The 23,157-nt window shown below is 35.4% G+C and overlaps 1 protein-coding gene across 1 annotated transcript in view; it reads right to left on the bottom strand.

The window, feature by feature from the left end:
- TMPRSS15 (transmembrane serine protease 15) overlaps window positions 1-23,157 on the bottom strand; it is a 53,797-nt gene that overhangs the window by 2,571 nt on the left and 28,069 nt on the right. Inside the window, exons 16-26 of the mRNA XM_027715634.2 lie at window positions 22,513-22,654; window positions 18,582-18,671; window positions 17,202-17,327; window positions 16,595-16,726; window positions 14,113-14,223; window positions 11,086-11,218; window positions 6,699-6,794; window positions 3,661-3,710; window positions 3,079-3,253; window positions 964-1,145; window positions 638-733 (exon numbers count right to left, since the gene is read on the bottom strand). Coding sequence (XP_027571435.2) covers window positions 638-733; window positions 964-1,145; window positions 3,079-3,253; window positions 3,661-3,710; window positions 6,699-6,794; window positions 11,086-11,218; window positions 14,113-14,223; window positions 16,595-16,726; window positions 17,202-17,327; window positions 18,582-18,671; window positions 22,513-22,654 — 1,333 coding nt within the window. The remainder of the gene's footprint in view (window positions 1-637; window positions 734-963; window positions 1,146-3,078; window positions 3,254-3,660; window positions 3,711-6,698; window positions 6,795-11,085; window positions 11,219-14,112; window positions 14,224-16,594; window positions 16,727-17,201; window positions 17,328-18,581; window positions 18,672-22,512; window positions 22,655-23,157) is intronic.

The following is a 23,157-nucleotide window of genomic DNA, read 5'->3' as shown; positions in this document are numbered from 1 at the left end:
ACTCACTGCGTGGAGATCTAAGGGAGCTTGGGTAATGGAGTGTTTCCTCACTATTCATTGTGCAACTTCGATTGAATATTTGCAGTTTTAATAAAAGATTATTTTACTAATTCCTACCCAAAATTTTAAATGAAATTTTATTCTGAAATGTAGAAGGCAGTGCATCCAAGCAACTGCAGAAGTGAAATGGCATGTTTATTGTTTCATAGAGACTCCAAATCTGGAGCATTTGACATACAAACAGCACATACATTTCACACTGCAGTCAGTTTGCTTGACTTCTAGGGAAAATAATTTTCACATTGTCAGAAAGACTAATCTTCCCCCTCCCCCACCCAATGTCTGGATACAAGATGTACATATTTCATGTTGAGAAAATAGTCATCATAACTTCTAAGGGGATGTAATAAGGTTACTTCATAGTTTAATGATCTTAGATATGTATGTTTTTTCCAATAAACATGTTAACACTCTGTCACTTTGCTTTAGAGAAGGAATGGTGGAGTGGGATAGTTCCCAAATTTTCTTATGGAGGAGTAACTCTAAACTATTTGACCTTAGCAACTCCTGTGGAGTGAGAAACAAGTTTTCCCTCACAGCTGCATGCCTGTCGTAATTTTCCAAGCAGATGACCCACCTGTGTTCTCAATGTTACCCCAGCCAGCAATGGAGCAGTTAATTCCTGGTAAAAACTGTTGGTTTTCTTCTGGTAAGCAGATAGGTTGTATGTAATCTGTGAATGAGAAACAAACAATGAATTTCAACCTCCTCCCCGTGTTCAGGTTTTTGTGAAGTCTCATAGGAAGATGTGCATTAATTCAAACCCACTTTTTGGGCAAGATATCCAGGAAGCACTGGGCTGACTCCAGGATGTAAAAAATGTACAGCCACCCAACCACCCTCACACTTAGCACAGTTTTGCATAACAGAGTAAATCTGCTTTATGGGAGAATAACAGCTCACCTGTATATTGCACTTTGTGCTGTAGGTGCAATAGAGCAATATCACTATCCTTTGTTTGCTTCGTGTAATGAGGATTCATAATTATTCGATCGATGTTTCGAACTGCTGTTGAAGGCTGAGTCAGATCTGATTGAGCATAGAGGCCAAGGACTGCTTGCCATCGAGATGGTTTTAATTGCCTCCTAGAAGTTGCAAGGAGTACTCACAGTTACGAATGATTAATGAAAGTTTTGAAAAATATGTGTTAGATAAAAGGCTGATGTGTAGCCTCATGGTAATTCGTAGCATTTTTACATTTTGTCAAAATAAATAGGTGTGCTCACAATTTTGTGATAGTAATACTATCTTAAACATCCACACTGCAGATATGTGTTGTTGATTTTTTTATGGTAAGCTTATAATGCATTATTTATAATGAATTAATCAGACAGTGGCTCAGGGGAGGAAAATACATTAACTAAATTACTATGGTTTCTTAAACACTGTGAAGGATACTGCTGACTGTCCACCAGGCAATTAATATTGGTCCCAGTTAGAAAATTGGAATGGAATATCTAAAGAATAATAGGTCTAAGATGTCATTGAAAACGCTGCAGCTCATAGACTCAGAAAATTGTTCTCTTTTTTTAAAAATCTAAATAGATATGTTAAGACAAAATAATAATCTACATTTTTTTTCCCCTGAGCTACACATACTGTTTTGAGGCTGTATTCGTCAGAGAACTTAATTATTTGCTATTTTTTAATCAACCAGTTTATAGTTTCAAAAATATGTTTTCAGCCTAGTTGTTGTACTGAATTGGTTTCTACTGATCTTTTGTTTTGACATCAAGGGCTTATTTTGTTCTAAACCAGGAGCACTTAAGTAAATGTTCAGAATTCAGGTGTGAAATGGCAAGCTCTGATTTAGGAAAATTCTAGCAAAGTCAAGATGGTAAAATTAAATTTAAGTGAAAATAAAAGGGTGATTCAAGCGAAAAGGAAGTATTAAGGCAGTTGTAGGTTTATTGTGTGGAAACTAAGAGGATTTGATCCTTCTCATTTCAGTGTCTTTGTGTGGGATGCAGCTCCTGCCGTGCAATGAGGCAACATTAATATTTTGGCACAGTCTCCACTGCCTTACTATTTAGCTATTTATAATGAAAATTCTACTGCAATTTTCAATATTAATATTTCTTCTTTTTTTACCATTGCAGTTCCTAAGTGTCTTCTACATTTGTTTTTATTATAGGTGAAAACAAACCCTAGAAAATGTTTAAATATACATCACTTATTTGAATGATACAAGTAACACCATCTAGAGGATATCCAATATTGCCTAATCAATGCACATAAATCAAGATTCATTCTAGTAATGCACAGTAAATCTTAATCAATCTATGATAGTATACAGTAGGAGCAGGCAACGTTGAGTTTACCTTTATGGGGTATGATGTCATCCTTTATACCACTGGCAGGGATTCAACTAATTTATGGAGGCCCACATTAATTACTGATTAAGTACCAATGCTCAGAATTGATACCATATATTTAAAGTGCAATTCTTTATTGTGCAGAAAATGCTGCTTAGTTTCCATGATTCTCTGCACTAAAGGACTGAGGATTTACCAGAAAGTAAAGGAGCTTTTAGCTGAGCCCACAAGTGATTCAAAGCACAGTCATTAAACAGTGAGCTTGTTGTTAATTTTTTATATCAGTGTCACAATTTAATCGTAGTCTGATACCTCCTTAGTGAACTTGCACATGAAACAAGTGTTCCACTATCTTTAAAATAAAAAAGATGTGGCATGTATGTCATATGGCCACTTCAGCTAGTTGGAAAGATGCCCTGGAGCCAGAGGAGAGAAAGAGGCACTTGTGAATTTATTCTAAAGTAAATTTTTTTGAAAATAAATTTTCTAATTTATTCTAAAGTCAACATCTGAAAGCACTCTAAAAAGTGCTGCTTCCCAGGGATTTCAGTAGGATCTTTTGAAAGTGTGTTTTGCTCTGTACAGGACTGATAAATCTCTCAGGTCATACTTAACAGAGTTTTAGTGGTGACTACCCACTGTTTGGGTAGTTGATGTTGGGAGGGTGTCAGAATGTGTTAGTTCTGAGTGCCATGAACTTTACCCATATACACAATGTGCTGCTGTCACCAGCCACTCGTCACTGACAAGGGAAGCTCCACAAACAGGTAGTAAATTAAAATGGAGTGAAACTATCCAAGGCCAAGCCTCTCTTCTGGCGTAACTTCCACCTACAATCCTTGTGGCGTTGTTCTGAGTTACCAGGTGTTTTCCACAAGCTAAAATAAAGGAAAAAAAAAAGATTAAGGGGATATATTGAATTTTATTAGACTAGTCAATATTCTTGGAAAAGATAGGCTTTGTAGAATCTGAACTGCTATTCAAAAATGGTAGAAAAAAGCTTGGTGTTTTATAGCTGAAATCAAGATGCAACTGTATAACTTGGATTTAGATGTTTTCTTTCCTTAGACCTTCTGGATTTTTTATATATGTTTTTGTTATAGATCCATCTCTAGTGAATACTTAATACTGAAAACAAGTGAAGACTGTAAATTTTCCTGTGCTTATATCATTATGACTACAGCTTTTATAGTCCAATCCCTAACCTTTCCATTCAAGCTGTAAACATTAGGTTTTATGGTCTGAACAATTTGATCTCCCTGGGAAATATTCCTGAAGTACTTACATTGAATGTTACATTGCAGATGAACCACCAGGTTGTTCAAACAGTGTTCTCTAGAAGGAAAGTGCAATTAAATCACAAGTATCTGCACAACAGATAGGTCTAAATGACTGTCAAATACATAAACATACACACATACGTAAATGTATATAATCATACATATATGTACACTAGTCTATCTGTTTATCAGTATCCAGCTGTTAAATAAAATAATTTATCCCACATGCTTAAATTATTTTTAGCTATAAATACACAACATTAAACAATATATAAGATTAAATTTACATATTCCCCTCCAGTGAACACTTAATTGGTTTATGTTATGGAAATAAATGTAGACATCCTTGTGTTTTAGGGAAATGAGTCATCTGTCTGTGACAGACTCTCAGTAAAATTGTAACTGCCTATGGCATTTTTTTCTTATCTTTTGAGATGTTTTCAATACCTTACCACTAGAGATCAGTGTGACCAAAGAATTTAAAAGGATAGTTTGATACCGCTGTATCATTTTACTAAGATAATAATGCACTGTAAAATACAAAGCTGCATCTGCAAGGTTAGAAATTATTTAGCAGAGATATAAAGCCGGAGGCTGAGGAGCACAAGATAACAGATCAAAACTACTCAAGCATTTCTGACACCCAGAGGTTTTAAGATTGTGTTCATAGCTTGTAATGAATCTGAAACACTTGAGACAGTATGTGTGCTAGCAATTTCTATCTGATACACACAGAAATACATCAGAGAGAGAGAAAAAAAAAAGTCTGCCAATGGTTTGTTTACAGTGTACATTTCCACATAATTTTTAAATAGAAAAAGGGAAGGTTACTTTAAACATATGATGTATCCCTCACTATGTTTGCTCTAAAATCTGATGTCTCTTGTGGGGGAAATATTGCCTGACATGACATTTTCCTGATGGCATAGTGGTACAAGGAGGAAAGCGGGAACTGTAACCACCCAGCACCTGCTTAGTTAAACCTTCACTACAGAAGGGTAAGAACAAGATATCCCTTCACCTCTGAACAGTCTCCCATCACCATCTTTTAAAGCTGTAATTTAAAAGTTGGAAACCAAATTCTGTAATTTGTATTCAAATCTATATTGACTTCATAAGGGCGTCCCTTTCTAGCGAGGCGAACATCAAGGAGAACAACCAGAAATGCACAAACCCACTGGAAACCAAGACCATCTTCTGCATAGACATAGCAACTAGATACTCTTGACCAAGCTCCCTCCATAGGCTTTAAAAGGGTGATCAGTGGGGTTGTATATTAGCTCCTTTATTTATCTGGTCCTATGCTTTCTTATAGGTAGATGAATAAACCAGCCAAATGAATGCCCAACATGTCAGATTTGTCCCTATAATTTTACATAAAAGCAAGGAGTCACATGTACCGAGGGTCTTTGTCCCCTCACCAGTACCTACTGGTTGCTTTAGCAGAAATTACTTCATGGACCTCTGCTTTTTCTTCTTTCTGAAGCTTTCTCCCAGCAGGAAAAGCACTTCCTTGCCTGCACTTCAGCCCAGCAGTCCCCAGCTGCCTCTTGGTCAGCACAGGAGAGGCCAAAAGGCAAGAGAGGCATTGGGTGTGCTGAATACCCAACCCCTGTGCCTCCCTGAGTGTCAGCTACCAAACAGCATGCCAGGCAGACATCTGGAGTGGTTGGAGATATCTGTGAGCATGATCCGCACTTAGAACTGGCAAAAGCAATTATCCCTGTGGAATCTGCTCACATATATCTACCAGGCAGGATTCTGCACTGTTACAAAGCTATCCTGCCAAAAATCACATTACCTAAGGGCATCAGAAACACTTTTACTGTCTCTGTCACTGCAGCTTTCAAGTCCTATTATGTGTGCCCTCCTTTGTTTCAGTGGTGGATGCACTTGAGTAAAGACCAAAGGCAATGTGAGAAATACATTTTGTAATTAGATTACCAGTTAATGAATTCGGTTGTTTGAATTATCTAGTCTGTGTGATCTTTCTATCATTCATGATATGTACAAAAATAGTGTGTCAATCTGTAATGGTGTCACCCGGTAAAATGATTCCTATCAGCTGTCCATGTGAAACATGGTAGGAGACACCTATTTCTGCAACAGAAATACAACTAAGATAAATGAATTTATTCCATTTCCTCCTGCATTAGTCACTTTTAGTGTTTAATTGATATTAACAGAAGAAATCTTTAAATCATTACTGCTCTTCAAGATGTCTTGTGGCAATTCTGGTTTCCATTCAAGAAAAAAAGAAAAATAGCTTGCAGTGACATTCCATTAGTTTAAGATACTTTCACCACCAGTAAGAATAATAAATAAATGTTTGGGAGTATAATTAGGACATAAAATGTATGGTTTATTTTTTTTCCCCGGAGATAAAATAGAGCATAGAAAAATAATAATTCTCTCCTGCTTTATTACTATGTGGTATGTTTAGAAAGGAAAACTGAAAGAACATGGACTCTTGCCGTCCTCAACACGATTTCAACATTTTAGCAATTAGACAGTAATTTTCTGCCTCAATGCTTTTGGTAAGATTCCAGAAAAATGTGCATTAAACCCTCTTATAAGCAGAAAAACAGCAATTGAAGTCATTATATATATTTTTTTAAAAATTGATGATGAATTATAATTATGGGTGAACGTCACTCCATCTAAATTCTACTATATCATATATTCATAATTTAGAGATTTCTAGATAAGAAATGTTTTGCTAAAATAGCAGTATTTATTGTTCCCAGTAAATGGATAAAGACTTCACTTAAGATTTTACTGAATGCTACCTAAAAATGTAGCAAGCATCTTTTTCCCTTTTAATTTACAATAGATGGAGGAGAATAGAAGGGGAAGAGTTACCCAGTGTTACCCAGAACCCATCAGTAGACAGAGAATAAAACCTGGATATATTTATAGTCCAGACAATATACAGAATCTTGTTACCTCTCAGATAAATTTGAGCTAGAAATTAGTGTATAAATGATCACCACCATACTTTCAAGTTATCATTTGTATGAGGAAGAAACCTCACTCTACCCACCTTTTTGTAAATATTAGGCTGTGGTTCACTCCTTCGGTGATGTTGACAAATGGGCCATTTCCAGTGAATAATACAGTTGATGACATATTTGCATTCCTGGGAGGAAAAGATGCGTATATTTTTAGATATTTACCCTGTTCCACTGGTAGAGTAATATTTGGGAAATGATTATGCTAGTGGAATAAACAGCATGACTGGTTTTATTTTTCCCCCTGAAATAATGACTATTTAGCAGGGGATTCTTGAGGCTTGAAACTCATATGGATTAAAATGTGACTCACTTACTTCCACTCTTACATCTTACTCCAAGATTTCTAATGCTACAGTAATATTGAAAGAGACAGAAATTAATTGTTTTAACAGCAGTAAATATAATTTTTTTTCTTTTCTGTGCCACAATGAAGGGTTTGCAATACCAATTCTTAAATATAAAGAGCTAAAACTTAGTATGCAAAACAGAGCAGTAATAGCGCTGAGCTTTGGAGTATCACAGTCTTGCTTTTTCGGGGGAGTATAATTACATTGATACAATACTGTCTAGAAAAGAACTGAAACTGTATTTTATATCATGAAGAATGTAATGCAATAAATGTTACCTTCCTTAAAAGTCAAGTTTCGCCTTGCAGATCTGTTGATATCAAAATAACTGTGGAGTACCTCAAGGCTGTTGTGTTTGCTATTGATCACGATAGTTCCTCTGAAGTGGGGTATAGTCATAGAATCATGGAATAATTTGGGTTGGAAGGGACCTTTAAAAGTCATCTAATCAGTTTAAAGGTCACCAATTAGTCTGTTCCTCAGCCTACTTATTCTTTTGCAGCAATGGCTTTTTGAACACTAAGAATTCTGTGTAAAGATAAATTGTTTTGATGTTTCTAAACCATATCCAGATTTACTTTATAGCTCATTCTGCATCATGTACCTTGTGATACTTCATATGACCAGCTTGGAACATATACCCATGAGTCATATTTGTTTCACTTGAGGAAATATGGGGAAAAAAGATAGCTGTGGCTAAACTACATAACTTTTGGGGGGATGACAGCCTAGTCCCATCTGACCCTTTAGCCATACATATCTCAGGAGCAAGAGGAGAACTGCTTGTGCAGCTTTGACACACAAGGAGCAAACTGTGTATGAAAGAAGTATCATCTCTCCTCTTCAAGTGCAGGGAAGCATGAAGTTTAGACTCTGCCTGCAATTCTGCTGTGTATGGAGACTAAGACTAGGTACAAGGGAAGGGAGGTGTTCAACAGCCCTGCTGTGCCACTAGGAGAGCTGTATGACCCACCTGCTGGAAAAGTCACTACTGCCACATTTCTCAGCCTGGAAGTGGCAAAATCCACTTAATTTTGTCTCTTTCTCTCTAAATATATGAAGAATGTCTGTACACTCTAGTCTAGTGTACAGAATTTTTCTAGTGTAAACATTAGTACACTAATATGTACTTCAGAGATTACCCCAGAACAGTGACTTGACCTTTTAGACAGTCTGGGAAAATAGTAAAGTGCCAACCCAGGTAGGCCTAAAAAAAACCCCTGTGTTTACATATGGACTCATATGAAGAGCTGTTATTTTCTAACTTCTTGCATTCACGCAATATTTAATATGAAAATTTTAAAACTATAAATAAAACTAACCTCTCTATACTTTTTGTATCTGAAATGAAGGTTCCTAAGCAATTGGTTTAAGCCAAGCTTCCTAATATCTGATCCTAAATGAAGCTGTGGGCCTACAAATCCCAAAAAATCATTGACATTCCTCCTACACCTTTAAGGTCAAAGAACACATTATTAGTTGTTGACAACTGACATGAAATTAAGTCTATCACCAAATTATGAAGACTGTCCTAATTCTGGTCATCAATGCTGCAAACACAGTCTAAACACACCTGAGAACTACATTTTCTCTGAGCCCATGACTCTTTGATGGATGACATTTGGAAATGGTGAGGATGAAAACCTCATTGACCTGGAAATCTCAGACAAGACATCGTATTCCAGTGAAATAAATTTCTGCTCAAGACTTTTCTGAGAATTTTACAGTTCAGTAAAGACCCGGCTGGCTCTTGTCCCAGAGAAACAAGCATGTTTCACACCAGACCAGTGGAATGGTGAAAAGTTCAATGCATGATTTTCTTCATTCCAGGAAATATGATGCTGATAATACTCAGAATTTAACTGTGTTGTCAGATGCATACAGTTACAAGCACAAGCTGAGCAAAGGAACATTTTCAGATGTCCCAAGAGCATCAGTTTGTTCAACTTCTATCCCAGGATCATTAAGAATATTTGTAAATGATTTGCCTAAGTTGTGTTTTGTAGATGAACATACAGACATGCCTCCAGATTTGCTTCCTGTTTGGCACATATTACAAGTACAACAGTCATATATTTGAAAAATGGAGACAAAAGGATCCACACGTGTGGTTTATTAGAATCTGTGTGGAACATGTCATTTTCTAGCCCAGCTACATGAATAATAAGTATATGCTATAAGACTTCTATCATTTCAGTCCTTTTGATAAATTAAACAGCAAATGAGATTAGCAAATTATCAATTAACAGTAAAGACAAATTGTCCTAGATGAACCTTAGCCTTCTTTCTCCAATAAAGCATGATTCTAGGTTGTAATTCAGTACAGCAGCATGAGCTATAGCCTACTCAGGACCTGTTATTACAAACATTAATTTAGCAACAAATATGGTGAGATTTATTAACAAATATGCTGCTTCAGTGGGATTCAGGAAAGGCAGAAATAGCGTGTTATATATATATATGTATTATCTCTCTCTCTATATATATATATATTTATATACACATATATACACACACACACCACACACACACACACATATATATATATATATATATACACATGTGAGAATTTTATCCTATTCTGTAGCATCAGTAACAGCAGCCCCCAGGTTACAAAAAATGTGATACGATTTATGTTTAAAAATAATTTTTCTTGACAATGGGAATATTTAATAGACAGATTTGGAATTAAAAAGAAATAACTAGGAAACTTAAAAGGAAATTTTTTAGCAGTGCTTCTGACTAGTTTATAGAGAACCTGAAACATACTGCCACAGAACGTTATGGGGGCAAAAACATAAGTAATTTTTAAAAGGTAATAGAAAGCACCATGGAAGACAAATTTCATTGAAGCCTATCAAATATAAAAATGTAATTTAAATCAGTAGACCACAAAATTACTCCTTTCCAGAAGTTGCAGAGGGAAAAGAGGCAAGGGAGGGGGAGAAAAAAATCAGAGAAAGAAGGCTACTGGCCACTCTAAAGAGGGTGGTATTTGCCTAGAAATATATTTAAACATGGTTTGTTTGTTCTTATATGCATGCTTAAGAGGTAACTACATACCTAAATTACAATCAGCATTTGTGTGTGTAACTATCAGATATTTATGTAAATGCAGTACCTACTCAAAGGGAAAAAGTAAAGAATCCAACAAACATTCATCCAGTGATTAAAAGTATTTTTGAGACAACACTTGGATATTTTTCTAAATCCTTCTAACTCTGTGATTGCTACAATTAATTTATCAGAAGGGCATTTGCAGGCATCTTTCTGTGGTCAGAGACTAAAATAATGAACTGTAAGCTTAGAATTTAATTTAGTTATTACTTGGATGAGTGACATTGCCTAAAAACTTCAGCACTGCACGAAAGCTAGTTATTATTCAGTGGATGGCAGTGAAGTTTCTTGCAATGTAAGTAGGGCCAGAGTTTAGGCCATGAATTTTACCACAGATTGAAAAATGCAACACCCCTGTGCTCAACCCTCCCCACCTTTCCTGGAAAATTCTTCTGAACAGTGACTGAAGCCAAATCTATTTTTCAGTCATATACTTCCCTCCTCCCTCTCTACTCTAAATACACCTCAAGAGAAATGCAGTTTCTGCTCCCAACAGCTCAGATCTAATGATAGGTATGAAATGCGTTGGGAACCCAGTAGCAGAATATCCAAGGGATTATCTTGAATTTACTTGAAATGAACAGCAGCAGGATAAAACCAAGGCTGCTGTTTGCTCCAGCTTTGCTCTTCAGTCATCCTTATAAAAGTGAATGACTGGCACAAATGATGACATAAAATGATAAAAGACTAATGCCTCCGCATCATTCTCCTAATGTTCTCCAACATATGTCCTCATACCCAATCTGCCATATTCAGATTCACCAGTCCTGTGGAGAATGCCATCAAAACAGAGTTTGCGACACTTACAAATACATTGGCACACCAAGCCCCTTCGCTTGACAGAGGAAGATACATTTTTTTGGAGAATAAAGGCACAGTAAAATGAGAGGGAAGGCGCCAATATACACTCAACAAATCTGTGAACAAGTGACAATGAATATTTCTAACTCACCCGAACCCCAACAGCTGGCAAACACTGTCTGAAATCTCTTCATTCCAATCATCTGCACATGCCAGGTGCCACATCTTCCCAATCCTGGCCTGTACCAGTCCTTCGGTGATTAGGGAGCCATTAAGTAATCTCACTGTAGAAAAACGTGGACAGAAGCGTTTTAGATAGGTGGTAAACCATGTTCCTCCCCCCTGCCAAGCAGACAGAAATGTAATATAAACAGATTTATTACTGCCAACAAAGAACACAACAAAAGTTAAAATGCATTACAGAGGTAATAAACCCAGCATCTCCAGGATGTTGTGTTCCCACAGGAAGGAAATGTTGTTGTTATCTCCTTTTATATTTCTGCCACAGGAGAATACTCAGTGTTGTGCAAATGTCTCAGAAATAGGCAATAAACAGTACATTTTCCATCAACTTTAACCAGATTTTTTTTCCTTAAGCAGCATTATATAATTTCCAAATAGCGTGTGAATTCATGATGCTCAGTAACACTGGTTGGAAATAAGGTTAAAATGAGAGTTGACAGAAAAAAATGGGCTTTCCAGTTCCACTTGCTATGAGTTTTCTCTGTTTTCATTGCAGTTTCAGTTAAAACACTCATACAAATAATAAAAGCTCACCGAAAGCCAGTCTTTCTGTCAAAACTTTTCCCAAAACAAAATATTTGGAACAAAAGTTTTTGGTGAAAAATCTCACACTATGGGTGCAGTGCCAAGGCAGTTGGACAATAAGGCCAAGGGAATCTCATATATGTATACAAACGTATAAAATAAGAATATTAATATATAACATTAAAAAGAATAAAATATGTATTATAAGGAGGTCAACAGAATCTCATATATGCCTTAGGAGCTACAGCTGCATTTCAGGTAGATGATAGTTATTGCCATCATGAAGTAGTGAAAAGCATGCAATGCATTGAAATTTACTGATTACTAAATTTTTTTAAAAAATCTTAATTGTGCAGAAAACCTTTTTGCACCAAAATCCTTTCACAAAGAGTACCCACTCTAGTAAATAAAAAAAATAGATATTTAGGAATGCCTCTGACACCCAGAGTACATAAATGAAAGAAGTGATATGCAACTATTAATTAATTGTAAATCTTAGTGATGAGAAATTTCTGAGCAGTCTTGAAAAATTTCATAATTGCACGTACTGCAAGATTTCTCCAATTTACTTTTGACACCTCTCTTCTACTTGAACTATAATTCCTTTTCCTCCCTCCTCATCTGATCCACGTTCTTCTCCAAATTGCTGGTAAGGAATAAGACAGTAATTGAGCATTCAACAACTGATTAATTCAAATATTATATATTTTAGAATTCTGCCTTTTCTTTGCAGTCCCTGGGAAGTTTCAAAGGTTGGGGTATTTGAAAAGACAGTTTGTCTAGTTCGAATTGCCACTTCTGATAATAAATTGAAATTGGTTTCAGGAAAATGAAAAGGCTTTTAGACACTGAAAAGGCTCAATGTGAGGATTTCTAATTGAATTTTCATTTTGTTTTAAGATGTAGATTGATTCAGCCAAAGTTTGGATTAAATGGATTTTTGGAAACAATTCTCCCAGTCTTTTCATGTAAGCCAATTTGTTACAAAGTAGCAGACAATTGGTGGCAAAATAAATCTTTTGGAAAACGTACATCATGTTACTGTAGATGATAGTTGCCTTGTTCAGATCTTTTTTAGCAGTGACTGGAAAAACCCAGTCAAGTACTCTTTGTTTAAGAAGAAACTGAAGTGAATTTTACTCCATACATTTTAAAAGAAGAATATATTTGCAATGAAATAGCTAATTACACCAATCCAAAGAGGGAATCTGTGTCTTCAGACATATATATATGTATATACACATGTATTTATATATGCCATATATACAAAAATATATATGTATATACACATGTAAAAGATGTTGAAATCAATGAAGACTGTCAGCACACATCCTAGGATGTATCTGATCTTTAAAACAAAGGAAGATGATGTTGTCCTAAATTTTAAAGACCACTTTTAAAACTTGCATTAGTGCTCCATAGTAGATTGTCAGAATAGCACTTCATCAGAAAGAGCAGTTTAACTTCTGTGCTAGGCCCAACATGATTTTAATGTTAATTTCACATTTGAGTTATTGTTTAGAGAATGTTGTTTCCTTATTTTGTGAAATGAATTAGTATACTGTACACCTACATTTTGGAAAGAGCCACTTTACCAGAGGACTAAGAAATATCATCTATTGGTCTACTTTTTGTAGGAAAAAGTACATTCATTGTGAACTATGGATGCTGAAGCTGTGCCATCCCTTCACCCTATAGCAATGCATCCACAAAACAGAGTCCAGGTGGGCTGGAGGGTGCCATGTGTTACGATTTGGCTTCACAGCCACAAAACTATTTGGGAATTTCCATCAAGAAGACTCTTATTCTCTATCCTGCACTACAGATTTTGTACTGCTGTGAAACTCAAATTAATTACAGCAAAACCTCGTAGAATTCAGTAATACAAAATGGATACAGAAGAAATGGATATATTGAGTTTTCATCTAATTTTGTGGACATTGTAAGTAGCTATAATTTTCATCACAGAGGAGCTTCCTACCTTTTCCAGAGATCTTCACCATATTAGATATATTATCTCAGAAAAGTGACTTTGATTTTCTTGCCCTGACAAACTGAATGAGACACTGCTGTGTAAACTGGCATGGCCTGCATGCATCTGCAGTATTCTGCATTTGCTGAGATTTGGTATCTGTTTTCCTAGGCAATTCCTTCCAAGTGTGCATGGCTTATATTGGATACTAGGAAAAACTTCTTCACCAAAAGGGTTGTCGAGCACTGGAAGAGGCTGCCTAGGGAAGTGGTGGAGTCACCATCCCTGGAGGTATTTAAAGGACGTGTAGATGTGGCACTTAGGGACGTGGTTTAGTGGGGGCCTTGGCAGTGCTGAATTAATGATTGGACTCGATGATCTCAAGGGTCTTTTCCAATCTAAACAATTCTATTATTCTTTGTACAAAGGAAACCTTACTGCACTTTGCTTCGTCCGAGCCATCTTCACAGTCAGGTACATTGTCACAAAGGTTACTCAGTGGTATACATTTCCCATTACCACACTGATGCTCATCAACCGTGCAAGCTCCTAAAGGAAAGAGAGGAAAATTAGTCCCTAATTATGAGGAAGGTTGATGTTTGCTGGAGATCTTAATGGTTCACCTGAAAGAAAAATTGAGGGCATAGCATGCAGAACCTTTGATTTCCTTTTCTTTCCATTTTCATCTGCCTCTCTTTCAAAATAAAGATAATTTTTAGATAAATACATACTAATTAAGAATAAAATCTATGGTATCATACCTTGTAGTTTCTGCTATAGTTAGCATTGCTCAGTTACTAATGTTCTATTATGTGGAATAATTCTTGGAGTGAAAAGTCAAATCCTGTCAAAAGTGACTAATGAATTTAAGTTTCAAATGTTCATCACTTTTAAAAAAGTTTAGAGGCCTTAAAGTATGTCAAGCCAATCATACAAGCAAAGAGGCACTGAGAACAAAGAGTCACCTTCTGAAACCTGTTTGTGAGGAAATGGAAGGGGCAAAAGTAGCAGAAATGAATGAGGAAAGCATGCACAAAAGTAACATTAAGCTACTTCAGTATCAGATATACAATAAAAGCAGATGAGACAGAGAGTAAATATAAAGTTATAATCCTCTCTACAGCCAAAGTGTGTTTTTAATGGCTCCATTCAATATATTTACAGGAAATATGCAGTCAAATTTTATTGAAAAATTGTTTATTTTCTTTATTTTACCTTCTTGGTCTTAATGACTGAAATATGTAATTATTTAGAAGCCTTATTTAAGGCAAGATAATTGCTTTGTTTCTGAATTTTTTAATATTTTTATAAAATGATTTATTCATCTATCAGCATGGCCTGTACCAAATGGAAGCAAAAGAATGTTTCATAAAAGGCCTGAGCCAGATTTTCACACATTCAACGTCCATAACTAATGATAGATATTTCTTAGAACTTAGTTCTCACTTATGTAGACTTTTTTATTATATTGCATACTGTGAAAAACATTTCTGTTCAAATTATGCTTCCTTTTCAAACCCCTAATATTTCATGGAAAAATAAAATACAAAGAAAAATCTATTTTCTTCTAAAATTAATTTATTTGCTGACCATCCTTTTATCCTTAGGCCTCCATGCTAATGATATTACTCTCCATCCTCTGGCTGTGAAGAACATGAATAAGCATAATTCTTTTCCAAATGGAACCTTTTTAATATATTTAACAAGAACTGGCAATGGCCATTCAGAGAACTCTGCCTTGCTAAGCTTAATTTTTATTTTACAAAAAAAGTGGGCAAAGCTGGCTCAGCAAAGGTGCTGAACCAGCTAAAAAAAAAAGTGTTGTTGGACTGAACAAATGTGATAGAGAAGGCAGAATAAGAAGCAGCAAAATGGACCTAAGTACATATAAATCAGCCTCTCAGTCTTGCACAATGGGACGAAATTGAGTTACTTTTACAAATGTAAATCAATAGTGAAGACTTTAAAATATTAAGAAAATTATAGAATTATTATTACTCAATCTGTAAAAAATCTGCAGCTATCTATACATGCTGGGACACATTTGCCTTTTCTGATATTTAAAGCAAGAAAAAGAGTGTAGATTGTTGTTGACTTTCTGTCCATGTAAACGAACAGTCCTTCACGCATCCCTCAATACCTATTGCTTTTTATTTCTCTGTTTTTATTCTGTCAGACTGCCACAGAAGTAATACAAAGCCTCTAAATAATTCTGTCAAGATTTGGCCTAGAGTTAGTGTAATTATTTGTCCTGGTAAGCATATTGCTGTTCCATATAATTTGCATTTGGCTCCATTTTGCATGATTTTGGAGAGTTGATTGCTGAATTATGAGTGACAAATCTAATTGCGGTCCCCAACAAAATCAAGGGTCTTTCAGAAGGGGACTGGCTGGGACCAGGAATGCTGCTGTCCAAATATTCAATAAACCAGCTCTTCCCAGATTATTCACATGCTAGAGACATTTTTTTTAAAGATACAAGAAGGACCATATTACAAATATTGATCAGAGTTACCATATAAAATTTTCTCATCAAGTGGATATGATCAATGATAAACACTTTACAAATGCATTTAAACACACATTAATGACACCCTCAAATGAGTCACAAAGTGATGCTCTTTTCTGGGGCTTGTATAGGGAATAGTTAGTATTTGCCCTCTATGCTTGAATAGATTTTGGTCAAAACACTAGCTCAGTGAGTTGCAGGTGATACAGACAATTACACTAAAGAAACAAACCCAACACTTTTCATGCTAGAAAACATAAAGTCCAGATGAGTACCCACTAGGCTTTCCCTCTTTAACTTTTGCATATTTCTATTGAGCAGGGGCTGACAGTCACCTTCCACTCTCCACTTTTTCTCAAAGGTATTTGGCCAGTGGTATAACCTCTTAAATATAAAGGTTCAGCTGCTTACTTAGATTGTAGCCAGTAGTAAAGTTTGCAAGAAATCCCTTCCTTGCTCCAGACTCGTCCGTGCGGAGGATCACTGTCATCTCGTTTCTTGTGGAGAAGACATCTGGCAACAGGTCTCGTTCTGTGTAGACAGCTGTTCACCAGGAGAACAGGGACACATTTCAGCTGTTTTGTTCACGTGTATCTCAGAATATTTTGGGTTCGAAAGCAAACACTGCCACCCCATGAGTGCAGTTAATCCCCCAAACCAAAGCACTATCAGACTCCAGCGGTCGAAGCCCAACCCCAAATCTAACTTATCAGTATAGAAAAATAAGGTTCAACTAAGAGATTATGCTTCTGCTTGTCCACATATGAACAGTTTGATTTATTGAGAAGTTGATTTCATAGAGATTGCAGGAAAGTTGAGTGTGTGCAAACATTTTGGCAATGTGATGTCCCATAGAGTATGCTTTCTCAAATTTTCCTCCTAATTTCTGAGACACAAAATAGGTAAATAAATGTAGAATGAAATGAGAGAGCTTTAATTTCCTTAATATTTATATCAATCATGTATTTGCTCCAGCTGTCTGATTAAATTCATTTTTGTACCCAGTACTGCAACTTGCCCAAAAGTAAGGAATCTGGTCCTCTGCCGTCTCTGATTTCAACCACATCATCAACACTATCCAGATCAAAAACCTGAAAGTGAAGTTGAATGTTTTTTCCACTTTCGGCATTTAAGTACCACACACCTAGAAAATAGTAACACAAACACAAATCACCTTTTCAGTAGTTACCTTTACAGTGTCATTTTCATGTTGAAGGGCTTTGGGAAAAATAATTCTCTGCTAAACTATTAAGAATCACCCAAGAGACTTACAAGTCTAAATTTTATTTTTAAAATTTAAAGATCTAAAATTCCATAGACTCTCATTTTTAAAACACTTTTGTAAACTAATTTTAGGCTTCTATGACATACACACATGTATTTTTAATCATTCATGTCAACTCTGAGTTTCCCTAAAGTAGTAAAACTCACTCTTTTCTGACTGTGACAATGTGACAATTAGTTTTGTCACTTTAGTCTTATTTGATAGTAAGATAATTTTTATAATCAGTCACAGAAGCCTGTCTTTCAAGTTAGATAGCTTTTTGCTTGTGTTTAGCATATTTAATCTAAGTGTGAATACTATGGAAATCTTGAAAAGAAAGTAGAAAGAAAAAAAAGCAACCCTCTTAAAATATTTTCATAGAATGAAAAGTATTTTCTCGCTGGTAGGAATTTCATTTGGGAACTTGTGAAATGAATGCTGGAAATGCAAGCCATTTCTCAGCAAACAGAAACACAAAATGACAACTCTTATGATTACCGTCCCAACACAATTCCCCAGTTAAAGGTGAAGTAATAAATAATTAAAATTTCATTAAGAAGCAATGACAAGGTTCTCTTCCTTGCTTTATCTATCAACAGCACATAGGGGACCACCTTGAAGCTTTCACTTCTGCCAGCTGTAGCTTAATCTAAACTAAATAACATCAGTAGGACAGCAATGTCTTTTCACTAGTATGTTAAGAAACAATCAATAAAGAGAGGATTCCTTGCAAAATACATGCACACATTCTTTGCCTCTAAAAGACTTCAGCTATTTAACAGAAGAACTGATGTTAACTTGGCAAATACATGGAGGTGTAATGGTAAAATGGGGTCTTTCTACACCTATTGTGTTGTTACATCGACAGAAATGCATTTGACATAATAGGCATGATGGGATTGGCCTGTCTGAACCCCTTCCATGGAGTTATGCCCATCTTCATCACTTTTTAATCAACCGGCACATGTTTGCTTAGCTTCTGATAAGTGCCATGTAGAATTTAGTTAAAAGATCCCACTGTATGCAGCTTATATCTTTTTTTGTTTGACAGCAACTGACTTGGAAAAGCAGATTTTGTATCTCTATTTTCATATGGCTAAACTTCTCCCGAAGATTTGGAAAAGAGTGACTTACAAGTAGCTCGATTAGGGTAATTGTTTGGGAAGTTTTCAGAGCTGAATGTACTGTTTGGCTCCCAGAGTTCAACTGGCCCTCCACAGTCAGCTGAAAAAGAAAACATTTCAAAAACATAGTTAGCTTGTTGTGTTACTTTTTCAATTTGCTGTAACAACAATCATTTTTAAAAGTAATTTTATTCAGAGAGCATTCAAACTAACTTCATCGCTGTAAGGATTAAGTTATGGTGCCATTGGTACAAAGCTTGAACAATGGGTTGTGAGAAGCCAACACCCTGATAAGGACACATTGAACATTGAAGAAATAAGGTGTGTAAGGAATTCCCTGTTAGAATGACTGACCACACTTTCAGTGAAGAAATTATTCTTACAGCATCAGCGAGATGTTCAAGTAAAAAGCTCATTTTGTCATCTAGCCAGTAAACTTATGGCAAAACCAAACCAAACTAAAAAAATCATTATGGTGTTATTTTGTTTTCATCAAGACCCTAAAAACTTTTACAGGTAGATCTTGTATGTGGTAAAAACAGCCATTTGCTTTTTCCTTGAAACAACTGTTCTAATAAGGAAGGTCTTTATTATACACATGTATATGCACTTACATGTAAAAATTAAAAAAAAATTATTTAAAAGCAAATACTGTAGAAATGTTTATATACACACATACATGCACTCACACACATGGACATAGCTAACTGTACTTCATATACTCAATATTCTATTTAAATATGTAGTTTAGGTAATGGTTTACATCCAAAAAGTCAGCTTCATGTTCCAAAGCTTTTTTTATTCTCAGAAATACTATTTATTTTCATTCCAGTCATCAGAATGGCTGAATGAACCATTAGAATGAACTTTAGTGTTTTCCCACTTGCGTTGTTTGCAATTAATTTATTAAAAAAATGAACAGTTCTCCTTCACTTGTTTCAGAAAATCGTAGTTAAGGCAGAACAGCCCTACCTTTTTTATTTTGTTTTGCTGTTGTTTTATTCTTTGAATTAATGTTGACGTTTTTTAACTTTCAGATTTTGGCTAAGTTCTAACTCTCTCCTCCCCACCCCTTATGGCTCAAACTTTGCATTTCTTGATGTCTGTCAGTGTGTATCATACTCTGACCCACTTGTTTGGGGACTGCATAATCTACAAGTCCTACTAAGTCTGATGATTGAATCCCACTGGAAGAAGGCTCTACTAAATACCAGAAAGCTTTGAGCTTCCTCACAGATGCCTTATAGGACTTTCTATTCCACTAAATCACTCCTGGAAAGAAAAGCCAAACTCTGTGAAAGGAAAAGGAACTCTTAACAACCACACGCCAACTAAAAAATATATTATGTTTCAACCCTATGGCTCACAATGAGGATTATTTTCTATAAATAGCTTGAACAACAGATATAGATTACATTAGCTTCTTTATGGAACATTACTGCATGTGCAAACAGACACACCTTGTAAAGCTGCTTGAAGAATATATGATTCTTAGCCAGTATCATATGATAATTTGAGCAGAGCAAAAATAACTTTTAATAGCAGAACAGGGGCAACTTATGATGCAATCTGATCTGGTGTTGACTACACGTAAGGCACACTAATAATAATCTTCTTTCTTTGCATGGAAAAATGAAAAAAGTAATTGAAGTTACTGATGTCTGGAAAAAATATTTAAAAAATTTCCAGTGATCTTAAATAGAAATTCATATGGAGTAATTCATACAGTTGTTACTCATTAGGGAACCAAATAATAATCAGTATCAACAATCTTGGTCCTTTCATTGAGCATAACAGACAATTTTCTCAAAACCTTAGAAAATTATATGTGACCTATTCAAAAATTCCTCTGTGCTTTGGCCAAAACTTCAATTTATATTGACACACACATTTTAAGTGTGGAATCTACACTGTAATTTCCACACTGTTGTTCGTGTTAAAAGACAGGTCATAAATGAACATGCAGATGAAAGCAATCTTTGTTTTAGATGAAAGTGTAAGCTGACAGTTTTGTGCAAAAGACAAAAGCAAATCCAGTTTCCCTATTCCACCACCAAAAATATTTTTTCATGTTTCAATGAGCTTTTTTGGCACTGTCAATGATGCCAGTGACTCTCATTGAAGCTCTAATTCTAGTAAAAGTAATTGACTCAGCTCAAATTCTTTTATCTCTTGTTTACAGACATGACATTTGTAGTGAAACCATTAGTACTAAGAAATTTGCACCACACCCATCAAAGGAATTTCATAATTCTTTGAAGATGATTGATAATATTAGTTTTTTCATCAGATTAGAGATAGCATGTACATAGCATGTCTCCACAAAGTTATGAGAACAAGATAGTTTTTTCCCCAGCAACAGCTTTTGTATCATATTGAAGGACAGTGTGGATCCTCTCTAATCTCTTTCCTAAGGAAGTAGGTGCCATATGATGACATCCTTTTTTTGAATATTAAAATTTTATTACCATATTTTAGGTAGAGATCTATAGGTTGAACAACATTTGTTTAGTGTTTTGACAGCAGCACTCAGCTCCTATTTACCACAGAGTTGTTCTACCACTAATTGTTAAATTGATGCTAACTTGTGAGGTGTGTTTACCTGAAAGATGGCTGGAGGTGACAGACATCAGCATCTCTCCACAGAATTGCTTTAATAAAAACTGCAATTAAAATTCCAAAACTCATTTTGGTAAATTATAACTGAAATGACTACCTCTATTAAAATTTAATTTTGCTGACAGAGAAATCTTATTGAGCTTTACCTCTCTGCGTCTTATGATGGAGCTCCAAAACTGCATTTTCCTCTTATATTTAGAAGATTTTGTTTTCTTACCTGTCCTGATGCAGTAGATTTTTAGGTGACAGATTTGATACAATGACAATATTAGTACATAGTGTTTCAACGTGAATACAATGCAGTCTTTTTCTATTATTTTAACTTTAGATGATTTTCATGTACTATATCTTGTCAAGAGAACAACTAGTTCTGCTTTGCAAGTGACAGTTGATCTAATAAGAGGCAGTCCTGGAACAGTCTCACTGTTTGTTTTAATGATTTGCAGCCATCTGTGAATAGGTCTTTTGTAGAAATATCTTATTTTTTTTTTACAAATTTTCATCTCCTTTCACAATAAATTATAAAGCTCTATCAGATATTTTAATGATTTTTTTCCACAAAATCTGTTTATAATTGTATTAGTTTTTGTTTGAAATGTGCTTGGACTTGGTTAACATCATATGCAACCTTTCTTCATTGTTTTATATACATTTTCCATTTATTTTTATTTTCTCAAAGCAAATGTTGCCTTTTCCCTTTTTAATGTAATCATATATAGTAGTACTAACAATACAACTAAATGCATATTGGAAAGAACTATTTAATTATGAACCTTGTTTTGGATAATACCTCTATTTTGGGTATCAGACATTCACATAGTTTGTGCTCCACTCTTAAACCATTCTGGAACTATTATAAATTCATTTACTTAAATATGGAAGTTTTCAGTGCACGTGTGCTCTCAGACTTTTCACTGTTGAGACCTCTAGTGATACTATTACATGATTTTGCTCATTCTCTTATTCCCCTGCTGCATCGCTTATAATTTCAAATATAGAGGTAATCTTCCTTCTCTTTCTTCTTCTTTCCCTGGTGTTCTGGAAGCTTTACTAATTAAAACTTTTTGAGGTAAATTCTAAATTTTTTAATTATCCTCCACTCTTCGAGTTTTGGAAGATACTGTAGTGATAGCTTAAGATGTGATTCTACGTGTTGCTGTCAGTGGAGTCACGGGCAGGGAACTTGATCCATAGTGTGTTATCCTGAAGGTAATTTTATGGAGCTGAAGAGAGCTTTTTATAAAACTGAACTGTGAAAATTCTGAATCTCTCATGCCCAAATAGAGTAACAGGAAATCAACTGCAATTTAGTGTTTACTTACTAGGAACTGAAGGGGCAGAAGTGGTAGTTGGCATCGCAGTTGGCTCTACGTAACCGCTGTCATCGCACTTTCCCTTTGTCAGGCCAATGTCATCCACGGCAATGTCACTGGGGCTAGGCTTTTTAAAGGCATCGAAAATAACCTGAAGTTCAGGGGGGACAAAAAAAATGGGATTTTAAAATTTAATGAACTATTTTTTCAGCTTCCCATGCTGTATTATTCTGCTTTCTTTCTTGAATGCTCTTATTTCCACTGTAACCTACACTGGTGCTGCACTCCACTGAGGACGTCAGGGATGGGACAGAATTCCTGGCAAAACAAAATAACACTGTGCAAACTGAGGGGATCATTCTAAGGAATGCAGCAACTTCTCCATACAAATGATGAACATGATTTAAAAATATTCAATGCCTTTGTTTTTTATATATAAATCCGTGCAATATTTAAAACAAATTCTGTATTGCTCATCAGGCCAAAACTTCTTCTGAGCTAATGGCATACCTGCATGAAAAACTGAAATTAATTTAATTTGCTCATTATTTTCCTTTAATATCCAGATATTTAAAGTAATCCTGCAACCAAGGAATTAGTGCTGGTGAAATACAATTAGGTATAGTAATCTTGCTGAATTTGTAAATCACACAT

This window comes from Pipra filicauda, unplaced genomic scaffold (assembly GCF_003945595.2).
Source record: "Pipra filicauda isolate LSUMZ 115617 unplaced genomic scaffold, ASM394559v2 scaffold197_size1571708_pilon, whole genome shotgun sequence".
Lineage (NCBI taxonomy): Eukaryota > Metazoa > Chordata > Aves > Passeriformes > Pipridae > Pipra > Pipra filicauda.
This window is presented reverse-complemented; position numbering and strand designations above follow the sequence as displayed.